The sequence below is a fragment of the Phyllobates terribilis genome, unplaced genomic scaffold, assembly GCF_046119375.1.
Source record: "Phyllobates terribilis strain yellow unplaced genomic scaffold, ASM4611937v1 Scaffold_4__5_contigs__length_816908805, whole genome shotgun sequence".
In the NCBI taxonomy this organism is placed as follows: Eukaryota; Metazoa; Chordata; class Amphibia; order Anura; family Dendrobatidae; genus Phyllobates; species Phyllobates terribilis.
In genome coordinates, this window is record NW_027362764.1 from 815,421,946 (window position 1) to 815,437,616 (window position 15,671).

At 48.4% G+C, this 15,671-nt stretch overlaps 1 protein-coding gene across 5 annotated transcripts in view; it reads left to right on the forward strand.

Annotated features, from left to right (window-relative positions):
• The window catches only part of LOC141266152 (microtubule-actin cross-linking factor 1, isoforms 6/7-like), a 368,828-nt gene that overhangs the window by 19,315 nt on the left and 333,842 nt on the right, over positions 1–15,671 (forward strand). For all 5 annotated transcript variants that reach the window (XR_012320208.1, XR_012320209.1, XM_073680138.1 and 2 more), the window contains exons 4-6: positions 191–366; positions 475–634; positions 750–834. Coding sequence is in view for 3 of the 5 variants with exons in the window: in XM_073680138.1 (XP_073536239.1) it covers positions 191–366; positions 475–634; positions 750–834 (421 nt within the window). In the remaining 2 variants the exon portion in view is untranslated. The remainder of the gene's footprint in view (positions 1–190; positions 367–474; positions 635–749; positions 835–15,671) is intronic.

Consider the following 15,671-nt stretch of genomic DNA (forward strand, 5'->3'; position numbering starts at 1 on the left):
TGGATTATATTACACTTGTGTCCTGTATGCTCTGTGGATTATATTACACTTGTGTCCTGTATTCTCTGTGGATTATATTACACTTGTGTCCTGTATTCTCTGTGGATTATATTACACTTGTGTCCTGTATTCTCTGTGGATTATATTACACGTGTGACCTGTATTAGTGATTTCACATTTTGCTTTTCAGCTTCTGCAGAGGTTGTTGCAAGAGAGAAAGTCGGGGGTTGCACGCGTGTTACAGGGTAAGAAGTCGCCATCACAGCCCCTCTCTATACTGGGCTCAGAGCAGAGAGCACAGCAGAGAGACCCCCTGATGGAGCTGCGGGATCGTTGGGACTCTCTGCTGCAGAAAGCTGAGGACAGGTGAGTGTGACCAGCCACCATGGTCCCGGCCATGGATTCATGGGGCATCTAGAAGCCTCTCTGATCCTTACCTGGAGACCCCCCTACACTGGATCTCTCTCCTTACAGACACCGTCAGTTAGAGTACATCACCCCTGCCGCTCACAACTTTCAGGAGGCTCTGGACATCTTCCACGACTGGCTGGGCAGCACTGAGAGGCGGCTGACGGAGCTCTGGAGAACCAACAGGTCCATGAGCCAAATTAAAGACTGCCACAAGGATGTGCAGGTATTATCTACTGACTGGCCCCTGACCAGTGTCAGGAGCCCGGAGACATGATCCACATATCACACCAGGTACACGAGGTCCCACCAGGACTGACATCACATCTTCCTCATTTTAGGACCTCTGTAAGGAAATCCAGAAGAAGCCTGGAGACATAGATGAGATTCTGGAGAAGGGTCAGGTTATTCTGGAGCTGGTGTCAGGTATGGCAAGCAGCTCACAAAATATGCATCACTTTGGATTGGGAACCAGTGAAATAATGGTTCCCCGAAACTTAAAAGATATGAGTCCTTGAGTTTTTCTTCCAGGGAAATGCAAAAACATTATCAGATTTCAGAGGCGAATGCATTTTTTTTAATGGGTTTTATAGATATTTGTAAAATCTATAGAGTTCTCATAGTTCATAGGGAATGTTGAAGCAAGGCTATGGCCCCTAGATGACCCTTAATTGCAGCTGAAAAACCTCGACCTCCCCCTCCTACAAACAGGTAATTAAAGTTGGTATCTGATAGATAACAGACAGGAATCCATCCTCAACTTGTAGAAGAACATGGAAGACCACCGATTTATGGCCTTAGCCTCAGTGTGAACAGAACTGGCATTGAAAACTACATTAAGCTGGTTTGTCCTTTTCCAGTTAAGAATATTGAGTTTTTTTATGTACAGCAAGGGTCCTACAGTTATGAAAGTCATATTTTGCAGTTGTGACCAATGTAACGCATTGTCTTACTTCACTGGGCAATGACCATAACACCTTCAAATTAATATCGGACAGATGGATGATGTTATCTATGCCATATTTCCTCTCTATGGCTAGATAAAATCATGATAGGAAACATGACAGTAATATCTCCCACCTGGGACCTCCAGGGGAGAAGATATCATACAATTTAGGAATCCCATTATTTTCTAAGACAGAGCCACATCCTATCGTTTCTGAAAACCAACCTCATTGTGTGCGGAGGGGAGGTATGTGGGCGTAACTTGTATTAATTAATACAAATGCCAAACTATAATCTTTGTCAGTCCTGGGGGATGCAGTCAACTGTAGTTCTGTCTGTTGCCCCCCAAAATCAAAACGCCCCCCTTCAAAAAAGCCAGAGCGAACCATACGGCATTAGGTTTACTACATTTCTTCTGTTTACCCTTTTATTTTATGTAATTGTATATATCATATTGTTTTGTTCCCTTTTCGTATTATCTTTGTATATTTTTATAAACACTGCCTACTTTTTGGATTAAATATATATAATGTAATAGATCTGTTCCTCTTGCTCTGTAAATCGCACCCCTGAAGCCATAAACTACCTGTAATGGGTGTCCATTCGCCCTATATAAACGATTGTTGGTGGCAGCTAGTGGTTCTTTTGTTATTGCGTATCTGGCAGTGATCGTACCGGGGTATATATCTATATATGTAATGCACACGCCCGGGCTGAGCGGCGTGTGCGTGTGATTGTAGTGATTCCACTGGACCGTGCCGGAGAGTGAATGCCTGGAGGGGCGTAACTAGGTATTCACCCGATCCGACCAGGGTCGCACGACGGCATACGACGCCAGTGCACCAAGGAGGAACCGAGCAGAGGGACCAGGTGCTACTCCAGGACAGACCCCGGACACGGCTGTTGACCCACACAGGGGAATACAGGAACAGACTGGTTAGGCTGGCGCACAGACTGGTGGGTATAGGCAGGCACGACTGGTATGCAGGCAGGCGGGTATGCAGGCAGGGGGGTACAGGCAAGCACAGCTAGAGTGCAGACAGGGAGGCACTAGCAGGTAGGAACACAGGTGGGATAGGACCCAGTACACACTGGGACTCAGGAACAATACAGGCAGAGGGGTACAGGCGAGCACAGCTAGAGTACAGAAAGGAAGGCACTAGCAGGTAGGGACACTGGCGGGATAGGACCCAGTACACACTGGGACTCAGGAACAGGACCACAGATGTGGCGAACAAACACAGCAGAGTGAGGCCGCCCAGAGAGATGAGCAAGAACAGGGCAGGACAAGACCGCCTGGAGCGGTGAGCAAGAGCAGAGCAGGACAAGGCCGCCAGGAGCGGTGAGCAAAGGGTCAGAGCTGAGCGAGACTGCCGGAGCAGTGAACAAGAGTAAAGCAGGACGAGGCCGCCTGGGCGGTGAGCAAAGGAGTCAGAGCAGGCTAGAACCGCCGGAGCGGTGAGCAAAGGAGTCAGAGCAGGCTAGAACCGCTGGAGCGGTGAGCAAAGGAGTCAGAGCAGGCTAGAACCGCCGGAGCGGTGAGCAAAGGAGTCAGAGCAGGCAAGGCTGAGTAGGGGGGACAGGGCTCTGTTCACACGGAACAGACAGGAAGGGAAAGGCAGAGCCAGATACCCACAGGGTACTTGCAGAGAAGTAGCGAGTGGACCACAAACTCACAAACGGGAGTACAGAGACAACAAGCAGGAGTTAGGTACGAGTTCAGACTCTGCAGAAAAAGGAAGGGAACGGACATAGAGGCAAAACAGGTAAAGGATAGGAGAGAGTTCAGACTGGAACTGAGTGTACGGAGGAGACCGACACTGCAGCGGAATACAGGAGCGGGTCTGGAAATACGGCCCCCAGAGAGGCGGGACGAACAGGCAAGGAGCGTGTTCAGACAGGACAGACAAGATACAGGAGCGGGTCTAGATAATTGGCCTCTAGAAGGCGGGAGGAACAGGCTAGGAGCGTGTTCAGACAGGCCTGGAAATACAGCCTCCAGGATAGGCAGACAAGAGAACACAGACAGGACTCAGTTCAGACACGGGAACTGATACCGCAAGGCCGGAGACATAGACAGGACTCAGTTCAGACACGGGAACTGATGCCGCAAGGCAGGAGACAAAGACAGGACTCAGTTCAGACACGGGAACAGATACCGCAAGGCCGGAGACATAGACAGGACTCAGTTCAGACACGGGAACTGATACCGCAAGGCAGGAGACATAGACAGGACTCAGTTCAGACACGGGAACTGATACCGCAAGGCAGGAGACAAAGACAGGACTCAGTTCAGACACGGGAACAGATACCGCAAGGCAGGAGACATAGACAGGACTCAGTTCAGACACGGGAACTGATACCGCAAGGCAGGAGACAAAGAACGGGACCTGGCACCTTCAGAGTGCAAGCACACACTGAATGAAACACAATGCTCAGGCAGGGATTGATTGGAGCAGCTGGGTTATATACCAGGTGACAGACAGCAATAGGCTGAGGACGCACAAGGGGTGTGACCCACAGCAGGTACAAAAAGCAGGAAGTGATCGGGCGCCGCCCTTAAGCAGCAGAAACAGACACAAACAGACAGCATGGAGGGAAGCCAGAGAGACATTCTGGACAGGAGATCAAGTGCGCGCTCTTGCACAGTGGGAGATGGACCACCATGCAAGGACGCCGCCAGGTATGTTACAATATACAGTAGTGTTCAAAATACCAGCAGTCCAATATAACTGACCAGATTAATCCCTGTTTCTGGTATAGATTCTATCACCACATGTCAGACAATTTACCAGTCGGCGTAGTCCTGCTGAAGTCCTAGATTCCTCTTTCATTGCCCCCATAAAGTAGGATGCCAATAAAAGTGCCCCCCAAACACAGTATGATACCACCATGGTGCATTCCTCCACATTAGCCTCCACATGCACAGTATAATGACCCTATTGTACCCCACTTCAACTCCCAAGGCAAAGTATGGTGACCCCAACACAGGATGATCCCCCAACTGTGACTCCCACACAGCCCTCCGTACAGTATAATGGGCCTACATACAGTATAATGGCCCGGACTAGCCCTCCAAACAGTATGATGGACCCTGCACAAACCTTCACACCATATAATTGCTTTCATACAGTATAATGGCTCCCCACATAGCCCTCAAAATATTATAATGGCCCCACATAGCCTTCCATGTATATAAAGCGCCCCCCATAATCCTCCATATAGTATAATGAACTTCCCATGGTCCTCCATAGAATATAATGCACTCCCCATAGTCCTCCATACAGTATATTACACACCCCATAGGGTAAAATGCAGCCCCTATATAGTATAATGCACAACACAGTCCTGCAGTATTATGGGGACCACATACTCACTGATTTTAAAATACCGTATATTTTAAATAAACTGACCCGAGTATAAGCCGAGGTACCTAATTTTACCACAAAAAACTGGGAAAACTTATTGACTCGAGTATAAGTCTAGGGTGGGAAATGCAGCAGCTACTGGTAAATTTCCCCATCTCAGTACGCATGGCTCCCTCATCCCCCAATCCTGGTACATATGGCACCCCTCGTCCCCCAATCCTGGTACATATGGCCTCCTCATGCCCCAATCCTGGTATGCATGGCCCCCTCATGCCCCAATCCTGGTACGTATGGCATCCCTCATACCCCAATCCTGGTATGAATGGCTCCCTCATCCCCCAATCCTGGTACGTATGGCATCCATCATCCCCCACTCCTGGTACATATGGCACCCCTCAATCCTGGTACGTATGGCACCCCTCATCCCCCAATCCTGGTACATATGGCACCCCTCATCCCCCAATCCTGGTACGTATGGCACGCCTCATCCCCAATCCTGGTACGCATTGCTCCCTCATCCCCATTCCTGGTACACATTGCCCTCTCACCCCCAATCCTGGTATCCATGGAATCCTCATCCTCCAATCGTGGTATGTATGGTCCCCTCATCCCCAATCCTGGTATGCATGTCACCCCTCACCCCCAATCCTGGTATGCATGGCCTCCTCAGCCCCCAATCCTGGTATGTATGGGCCCTCTTCCCCCAATCCTGGTATGTATGGCACCCTCATCTCCAATCCTGGTATGCATGGCCTCCTCAGCCCCCAATCCTGGTATGTATGGACTCCTCATACCCCAATCCTGGTATGCATGGCCCCCCCTCATCCCCAATCCTGGTACGCATGGCTCCCTCATCACCAATCCTGGTACGTATGGCACACCTCATGCATCAATCCTGGTACATATCGCCCCCTCATCCCCCAATCCTGGTACGTATGGCACCCCTCTTCCCCCAATCCAGGTATGCACGGTACCCCTCATCCCCTAATCCTGGTACTTATGGCAACCCTCACCCCCCAATCCTGGTATGTATGGCACCCCTCATCCCCCAATGCTAGTATGTATGGCACCTCTCATCCCCCAATCCTGGTATGTATGGCACCCCTCTTCCCCCAATCCTGGTACGTATGGCACCCCTCTTCCCCCAATCCTGGTACGTATGGCACCCCTCGTGGCCAATCCTGGTACGTATGACCCCCTCACCCCCAATCCTGGTATGCATGGCCCCCTCATGCCCCAATCCTGGTAAGCATGGTCCCCTCATCCCCCAATCCTGGTATGTATGGCACCCCTCATCCCCCAATCCTGGTACGTATGACACCCCTCATCCCCCAATCCTGGTACGTATGACACCCCTCATCCCCCAATCCTGGTACGTATGACACCCCTCATCCCCCAATCCTGGTACGTATGACACCCCTCATCCCCCAATCCTGGTACGGATGGCACCCCTTATTCCCCAATCCTGGTATGTATGGCCCCCTCATCCCCAATCCTGGTATGCATAGCACCCCTCACCCCCAATCCTGGTATGCATAGCACCCCTCACCCCCAATCCTGGTATGCATGGCCTCCTCAGCCCCGAATCCTGGTATGTATGGCACCCTCATCTCCAATCCTGGTATGCATGGCCTCCTCAGCCCCCAATCCTTGTATGTATGGGCCTTCTTCCTCCAATCCTGGTATGTATGGCCCCCTCACCCCCAATCCTGGTATGCATGGACTCCTCATCCTCCAATCCTGGTATGTATGAGCTCCTCATACCCCAATCCTCGTATGCATGGCCCCCCTCATCCCCAATCCTGGTATGCATGGCCCCCCTCATCCCAAAATCCTGGTATGCATGCCCCCCCTCATCCCCAAATCCTGGTATGCATGCCCCCCTCATCCCCCAATCCTGGTATGCATACCCCCCTCATCCCCAATCCTGGTATGCATGGCCCCCATCATCCCCCAATCCTGGTATGTGTGGCCCCCTCATCCCCCAATCCTGGTATGCGTGGCCCCCTCATCCCCCAATCCTGGTATGCGTGGCCCCCTCATCCCCCAATCCTGGTATGCGTGGCCCCCTCATCCCCCAATCCTGGTATGTGTGGCCCCCTCATACCCCAATCCTGGTATGTGTGGCCCCCTCATCCGCCAATCCTGGTATGTATGGTCCCCGTCATCCCCCAATCCTGGTATGTGTGGCCCCCTCATCCCCTAATCCTGGTATGCGTGGCCCCATCACTGCACACAAAAAATAAACACTTATACTCACCTTCCTTCCTCACCTCTGCTCAAGCGCTGCGTCCTGTCTGCCAGCAGCTCATGTCGGCATCTGAACAGCGCGTGCTCTCAGACGCTGATGTGAGCTGCATATTAACTCCTCTCCACGCCGGGACTATGGGCGTGGAGAAGAGTGAATATGCATTCTCTTTAGTATCGGTCACTGTCACCAGGAGCTGCGGCTCAGCGCTCCTCCGTGCCCGCTACTAAAGAGAATGAATATTCATTCTTCTCCACGCCCATGTGTGCAGAGAAGAGGGAATATTAATTTCCCTTTAGCAGCGGGCACACATGGTAACTGCAGCAAGGGCAACTGCGTGTGCCCTGCTCCTCCGCCGCAACTTCCCCCCTACTCCCAGTAAATACAATACTCACCTATCCTCCCCATTCCCCCACTGCTTCGGGGTCCCCCGGTTCATGGGCCCCATAGCAGTGGCATGGCCTGCCACCATTGGCGGTATGTCACTGACTCCAGGATGATCACAGACAGTCTCAAGTTACCTGTGAGTACTGTGACAGTTAGAAGACACCTGTGTGAAGATGATCTCTGAGCAAGAAGTCCCCGCAAAGTCCCATTGTTAAAAAAAAGACGTACTGAAGCGGATACAATTTGCCAAAGAACACATCAACTGGCCTAAAGAGAAATGGAGAAACATTTTGTGGACTGATGAAAGTAAAATTGTTCTTTTTGGGTCCAAGGGCCGTAGACAGTTCGTCAGACGACCCCCAAATTCCGCATTCAAGCCACAGTACACCCTGTTGACAGTGAAGCATAGTGGAAGCATCATGATATGGGCATGTTTCTCTTACTATGGTGAGGGACCTATATTCCGCATACCAGGGATCATGGACCAGTTTGCAGATATTAAAGTACTTGAAGAGTTCGTGTTGCCTTATGCTGAAGAGAATATTCTCTTGAAATGGGTGTTTCACCAAGACAACGACCCTAAACACACCAGTAAACAAGCAAAATCTGGTTCCAGTCCAACAAAATTGAGGTTATGGAGTGGCCAGCGCAGTCCCCGGACCTTAATCCGAAAGGACATTTGTGGGGTGACATCAAAAATGCAGTTTCTGAGGCAAAGCCAACAAATGCCAAAAAATAGTGTCAGGATTTGTCAGAGACGACACCGGGGAGATCACACAATATTCCACCGCTGCTGTCACTCTGTCAGGATTGAGCAGGGATTAGCGTGCACACGATCCCAATTACTCATTACGTAAGTATCGGCAAGCGTGCAGTGAGCGTATGGCGTACACACCTCCGGATTCCAGTGCATGGAATATGTGTATACACCCCCGTACGGTCACTGCCAGCTTCACGATAACCCACTTAAAATTATTATTTGCTGCTGCTACCACCACCCAAATTTGAGCTATAATACAGAGCTGGTCAGACGCCTGCTTTCTGGTAGCGTATGGCTTCAGGGGAGGGAATGATTATAGAACAAAAGAAACAGAACTATTACATTTTATATTTAATCCAAAAGGGAGGCAGTGTTTATGAAAAATATACAAATATTTTACAAATGGACATTTACAGTACAGAATATACAGTTACACGAAATAAAAGGGGTTAACAAAAGAAGCTTACTATAAAGATCGCAGAGACGACTCAGTATAGCTGGAGGGAAGCGCTCCTATGAACGTGACCCGTGCTACACATAAATATGTACTTCCAACATGAGTATTGAGCCATTTTCGCTCACAGCTACAGAAAGATAAGCATACTGTTCCTTAGCTGACCCTACGGCTAAAAATAACTGTCCCATTATTATCGGAATTATGGAACTTCCAATAGTCAATATTTTGTGTCGGTGGCTAAAAGCCTGGAGTTTGCAGCTGGCTATTGTGAGTGGTGTTTGAAGCCTAAACGAGCTGTGTCCTCCTCACCCAGGTGTAAATTTATCGCAGACCTGTTCCAATGGAAAATACACTCGTATGCTAATTGGGTTAGTAACCCCCTTTGTGCTAGCATTTGCCTACTAGCCACTTCTCCTGTGTGTGCTAATTGGCATACAGACAGCACCGCAGTTGCCAGCTCTTGGTCTGGTGACATCCTTAATATTTTCTTAATATTTTTATGACATTGTGGGATGTAGTGAAAGCCTCCTGGGCTGGAATAACAGGTAACAGGTGCCAGAAGTTGGTTGACTCTATGCAACATAGATGTGAAGCAGTTTATTAAAAACTGTGGGTATACAGCTAAATATTAGGCTAGTGATTCACAGGAATGCGAAATCCTCAAAAAAAAAGATTAGAGGACATATTGTGAGTTTGTAAAGACAAATGCAGACACTGCTATTTTTTAGAACAGCCCAATGTTCATTTTTTGTTATTTTCTGTAAAGTAGTTAAAAATTATCTACATTTCTCTTCATGATTTGATTTATATACAGTGCTGGCCAAAAGTATTGGCACCCCTGCAATTCTGTCAGATAATGCTCCGTTTCTTGCAATCACAAATTCTTTGGTCTTATTCTCTTCATTTAATTTGCTTACAAGGAAAAAACACAAAAGAGAATGAAGCAAAAATCAAATCATTGATCATTTCACACAAAACTCCAAAAATGGGCCGGACAAAAGTATTGGCACCCTCAGCCTAATACTTAGTTGCACAACCTTTAGCCAAAATAACTGCGAACAACCGCTTCCGGTAACCATCAATGAGTTTCTTACAATGCTCTGCTGGAATTGTAGACCATTCTTCTTTGGCAAACTGCTCCAGGTCCCTGATATTTGAAGGGTGCCTTCTCCAAACTGCCATTTTGAGATCTCTCCACAGGTGTTCTATGGGATTCAGGTCTGGACTCATTGCTGGCCACCTTAGAAGTCTCCAGTGCTTTCTCTCAAACCATTTTATAGTGCTTTTGGAAGTGTGTTTTGGGTCATTGTCCTGCTGGAAGACCCATGACCTCTGAGGGAGACCCAGCTTTCTCACACTGGGCCCTACATTATGCTGCAAAATTTGTTGGTAGTCTTCAGACTTCATAATGCCACGGTCAAGCAGTCCAGTGCCAGAGGCAGCAAAGCAACCCCAAAACATCAGGGAACCTCCGCCATGTTTGACTGTAGGGAGCGTGTTTTTTTCTTTGAATGCCTCTTTTTTTTTCCTGTACACTCTGTGTTGATGCTTTTTCCCATCTACTTTTGTCTCATCTGACCAGAGAACATTCTTCCAAAACGTTTTAGGCTTTCCCAGGTAAGTTTTGGCAAACTCCAGCCTGGCTTTTTTATGTCTCGGGGTAAGAAGTGGGGTCTTCCTGGGTATCCTACCATACAGTCCCTTTTCATTCAGACGTCGACGGATAGTACGGGTTGACACTGTTGCACCCTCAGACTGCAGGGCAGCTTGAACTTGTTTGTATGTTAGTCGAGGTTCTTTATCCACCATCCGCACAATCTTGCGTTGAAATCTCTCGTCAGTTTTTCTTTTACGTCCACATCTAGGGAGGTTAGCCACAGTGCCATGGGCTTTACACTTCTTGATGACACTGCGCACGGTAGACACAGGAACATTCAGGTCTTTGGAGATGGACTTGTAGCCTTGAGATTGCTCATGCTTCCTCACAATTTGGTTTCTCAAGTCCTCAGACAGTTCTTTGGTCTTCTTTCTTTTCTCCATGCTCAATGTGGTACACACAAGGACACAGGACAGAGGTTGAGGCAACTTTAATCCATGTTAACTGGCTGTAAGTGTGATTTAGTTATTGCCAACACCTGTTAGGTGCCACAGGTAAGTTACAGGTGCTGTTAATTACACCAATTACAGAAGCATCACAGGATTTTTCAAAGGGTGCCAATACTTTTGTCCACCCCCTTTTTTAGGTTTGGTGTGGAATTATATCCAATTTGGCTTTAGGACAATTATTTTTGTGTTTTTTTCATTGAAGACAAATTAAATGAAGATAATAATACCAAAGAATTTGTGATTGCAATCATTTTCAGCAAGAAACTGAGTATTATCTGACAGAATTGCAGGGGTGCCAATACTTTTGGCCACCACTGTATATTATCCCTGGTGGTCTGGGGATATGTCCTGTTAATATTGATATATTATCCCTGGTGGTCTGGGGATATGATCTGTTAATATTGATATATTATCCCTGGTGGTCTGGGGGATATGATCTGTTAATATTGATATATTATCCCTGGTGGTCTGGGGGATATGATCTGTTAATATTGATATATTATCCCTGGTGGTCTGGGGGATATGATCTGTTAATAGTGATATATTATCCCTGGGGGTCTGGGGATATGATCTGTTAATATTGATATATTATCCCTGATGTTCTCGGGATATGATCTGTTAATATTGATATATTATCCCTGGTGGTCTGGGGGATATGATCTGTTAATATTGATATATTATCCCTGGTGGTCTGGGGATATGATCTGTTAATATTAATATATTATCCCTGGTGGTCTGGGGGATATGATCTGTTAATATTGATATATTATCCCTGGTGGTCTGGGGGATATGATCTGTTAATATTGATATATTATCCCTGATGTTCTCGGGATATGATCTGTTAATATTGATATATTATCCCTGGTGATCTGGGGGATATGCTCTGTTAATATTGATATATTATCCCTGGTGGTCTGGGAATACGATGGGGCTCATATTGATATATATTATTTACATTAATGATGGGGGTCTATATATAGGGGTAATCATTGGTTTATATTGATTATCGTTATTACTGGAGGCTCTGGATTCATATATCGCTGATCTCATATGGTTGGGATTTTCTTAGAACAGGAGCCCCACAAGTGTCTTTCCCTGCGGCCCTCTGTAAACGTTGATGTGCCCGACCTGGTTGTCATCACCTGGTTGTCATCACCTGGTTGTCAGCACCTGGTTGTCAGCTTCTGGTTGTCATCACCTGGTTGTCAGCACCTGGTTGTCAGCACCTGGTTGTCATAACCTGGTTGTCAGCACCTGGTTGTCAGCACCTGATTGTCAGCACCTGGTTGTCATCACCTGGTTGTCAGCACCTGGTTGTCATCACCTGGTTGTCAGCAGCTGGTTGTCAGCAGCTGGTTGTCAGCACCTGGTTATCAGCACCTGGTTGTCAGCATCTAATTAACAGCACCTGGTTGACAGCACCTTGTTGACAGCACCTGGTTGTCAGCATCTGGTTGTAATCACCTGGTTGTCAACACCTGGTTGTCAGCATCTGGTTGTCAGCACCTGGTTGTCAGCATCTGGTTGTAATCACCTGGTTGTCAACACCTGGTTGTCAGCATCTGGTTGTCAGCACCTGGTTGTCAGCATCTGGTTGTCGTCACCTAGTTTTCAGCGTCTGGTTGTCAGCACCTAGTTGTCAGCAGCTGGTTATCATCACCTTGTTGTCAGCATCTGGTTGTCATCACCTTGTTGTCATCACCTGGTTGACAGCTTCTGGTTGTCATCACCTGGTTGTCAGCACCTGGTTGTCATCACCTAGTTTTCAGCGTCTGGTTGTCAGCACCTAGTTTTCAGCGTCTGGTTGTCAGCACCTAGTTGTCAGCAGCTGGTTATCATCACCTTGTTGTCAGCACCTGATTGTCAGCTTCTGGTTGTCATCACCTGGTTGTCAGGTTGTCATCACCTGGTTGTCAGTATCTGGTTGTCATCACCTGGTTGTCAGCATCTGGTTGTCATCACCTAGTTGTCATCACCTGGTTGTCAGCATCTGGTTGTCAGCACCTGGTTGTCATCACCTGGTTGTCAGCATCTGGTTGTCATCACCTGGTTGTCAACATCTGGTTGTCAACACCTGGTTGTCAGCAGCTGGTTGTCATCACCTGGTAGTCATCACCTGGTTGTCAGCATCTGGTTGTCATCACCTGGTTGTCAGCATCTGGTTGTCATCACCTTGTTGTCATCACCTGGTTGACAGTTTCTGGTTGTCATCACCTGGTTGTCAGCACCTGGTTGTCATCACCTGATTGTCAGTATCTGGTTGTCATCACCTGGTTGTCAGTATCTGGTTGTCATCACCTGGTTGTCAGCATCTGGTTGTCATCACCTGGTTGTCATCACCTGGTTGTCAGCACCTGGTTGTCAGCATCTGGTTGTCATCACCTGGTTGTCAGCATCTGGTTGTCAGCACCTGGTTGTCAGCATCTGGTTGTAATCACCTGGTTGTCAGCACCTGGTTGTCATCACCTGGTTGTCAGCATCTGGTTGTCATCACCTGGTTGTCAGCATCTGCTTGTCAGCACCTGGTTGTCAGCACCTGATTGTCATCACCTGGTTGTCAGCATCTGGTTGTCATCACCTGGTTGTCATCACCTGGTTGTCAGCACCTGGTTGTCATCACCAGGTTGTCAGCATCTGATTGACAGCACCTGGTTGACAGCACCTGGTTGTCATCACCAGGTTGTCAGCATCTGGTTGTAATCACCTGGTTATCAGCACCTGGTTGTCAACACCTGGTTGTCAGCATCTGGTTGTCATCACCTTGTTGTCAGCATCTGGTTCTCATCACCTTGTTGTCATCACCTGGTTGTCAGCATCTGGTTGTCATCACCTAGTTTTCAGCGTCTGGTTGTCAGCACCTAGTTGTCAGCACATGGTTGTCAGCTGCTGGTTGTCATCACCTTGTTGTCAGCTTCTGGTTGTCATCACCTGGTTGTCAGCATCTGGTTGTCATCACCTGGTTGTCAGCATCTGGTTGTAATCACCTGGTTATCATCACCTGATTGTCATCACCTGGTTGTCATCACCTGGTGGTCAGCATCTGGTTGTCAGCACCTGATTGTCATCACCTGGTTGTCAGCATCTGGTTGTCATCACCTGGTGGTCAGCATCTGGTTGTCAGCTTCTGGTTGTCATCACCTGGCTGTCAGCTTCTGGTTGTCAGCATCTGGTTGTCATCACCTGGTTGTCATCACCTGGTTGTCAGCACCTGGTTGTCAGCATCTGGTTGTCAGCACCTGGTTATCATCACCCGATTGTCAGCATCTGGTTGTCATCACCTGGTTGTCAGCACCTGGTTGTCAGCATCTGGTTGTCAGCACCTGGTTGTCAGCACCTGGTTGTCATCACCTGGTTGTCAGCACTTGGTTGTCATCACCTGGTTGTCAGCACTTGGTTGTCAGCATCTAGTTGTCAGCACCTGGTTGTCATCACCTGGTTGTCAGCACCTGGTTGTCAGCATCTGGTTGTCAGCACCTGGTTGTCATCACCTGGTTGTCATCACCTGGTTGTTAGCACCTGGTTGTCAGCATCTGGTTGTCAGCATCTGGTTGTCATCACCTGGTTGTCAGCATCTGGTTGTCAGCACCTGGTTGTCAGCATCTGGTTGTCATCATCTGGTTGTCATCACCTGGTTGTCAGCATCTGGTTGTCAGCATCTGGTTGTCATCACCTGGTTGTCAGCATCTGGTTGTCATCACCTGGTTGTCAGCATCTGGTTATCATCATCTGGCTATCATCACCTGGTTATCAGCACCTGGTTGTCATCACCTGGTTGTCATCACCTGGTTGTCAGTACCTGGTTGTCAGCATCTGGTTGTCAGCACCTGGTTGTCAGCATATGGTTGTCATCACCTGGTTGTCAGCATCTGGTTATCATCATCTGGCTATCATCACCTGGTTATCAGCACCTGGTTGTCATCACCTGGTTGTCATCACCTGGTTGTCAGCACCTGGTTGTCAGCACCTGGTTGTCAGCACCTGGTTGTCAGCATCTGGTTGTCATCACCTGGTTGTCAGCATCTGCTTGTCAGCACCTGGTTGTCAGCACCTGATTGTCATCACCTGGTTGTCATCACCTGGTTGTCAGCATCTGGTTATCATCATCTGGCTATCATCACCTGGTTATCAGCACCTTGTTGTCATCACCTGGTTGTCATCACCTGGTTGTCAGCATCTGGTTGTCAGCATCTGGTTGTCAGCACCTGGTTGTCAGCATCTGGTTGTCAGCATCTGGTTGTCATCACCTGGTTGTCAGCATCTGGTTATCATCATCTGGCTATCATCACCTGGTTATCAGCACCTGGTTGTCATCACCTGGTTATCATCACCTGATTGTCAGCATCTGGTTGTCATCACCTGGTTGTCAGCACCTGGTTGTCATCACCTGGTTGTCAACACTTGGTTGTCATCACCTGGTTGTCAGCACTTGGTTGTCAGCATCTAGTTGTCAGCACCTGGTTGTCAGCATCTGGTTGTCAGCACCTGGTTGTCATCACCTGGTTGTCAGCACCTGGTTGTCAGCACCTGGTTGTCAGCATCTGGTTTTCATCACCTGATTGTCAGCACCTGGTTGTCAGCACCTGGTTGTCATCACCTGGTTGTCATCACCTGGTTGTCAGCACCTGGTTGTCAGCATCTGGTTGTCAGCACCTGGTTGTCATCACCTGGTTGTCAGCACCTGGTTGTCAGCACCTGGTTGTCAGCATCTGGTTTTCATCACCTGATTGTCAGCACCTGGTTGTCAGCACCTGGTTGTCATCACCTGGTTGTCAGCATCTGGTTGTCATCACCTGGTTGTCAGCATCTGCTTGTCAGCACCTGATTGTCATCACCTGGTTGTCAGCATCTGGTTGTCATCACCTGGTTGTCAGCATCTGGATGTCAGCACCTGGTTGTCAGCACCTGGTTGTCAGCACCTGGCTGTCATCACCAGGTTGTCAGCATCTGATTGACAGCACCTGGTTGACAGCACCTGGTTGTCATCACCTGGTT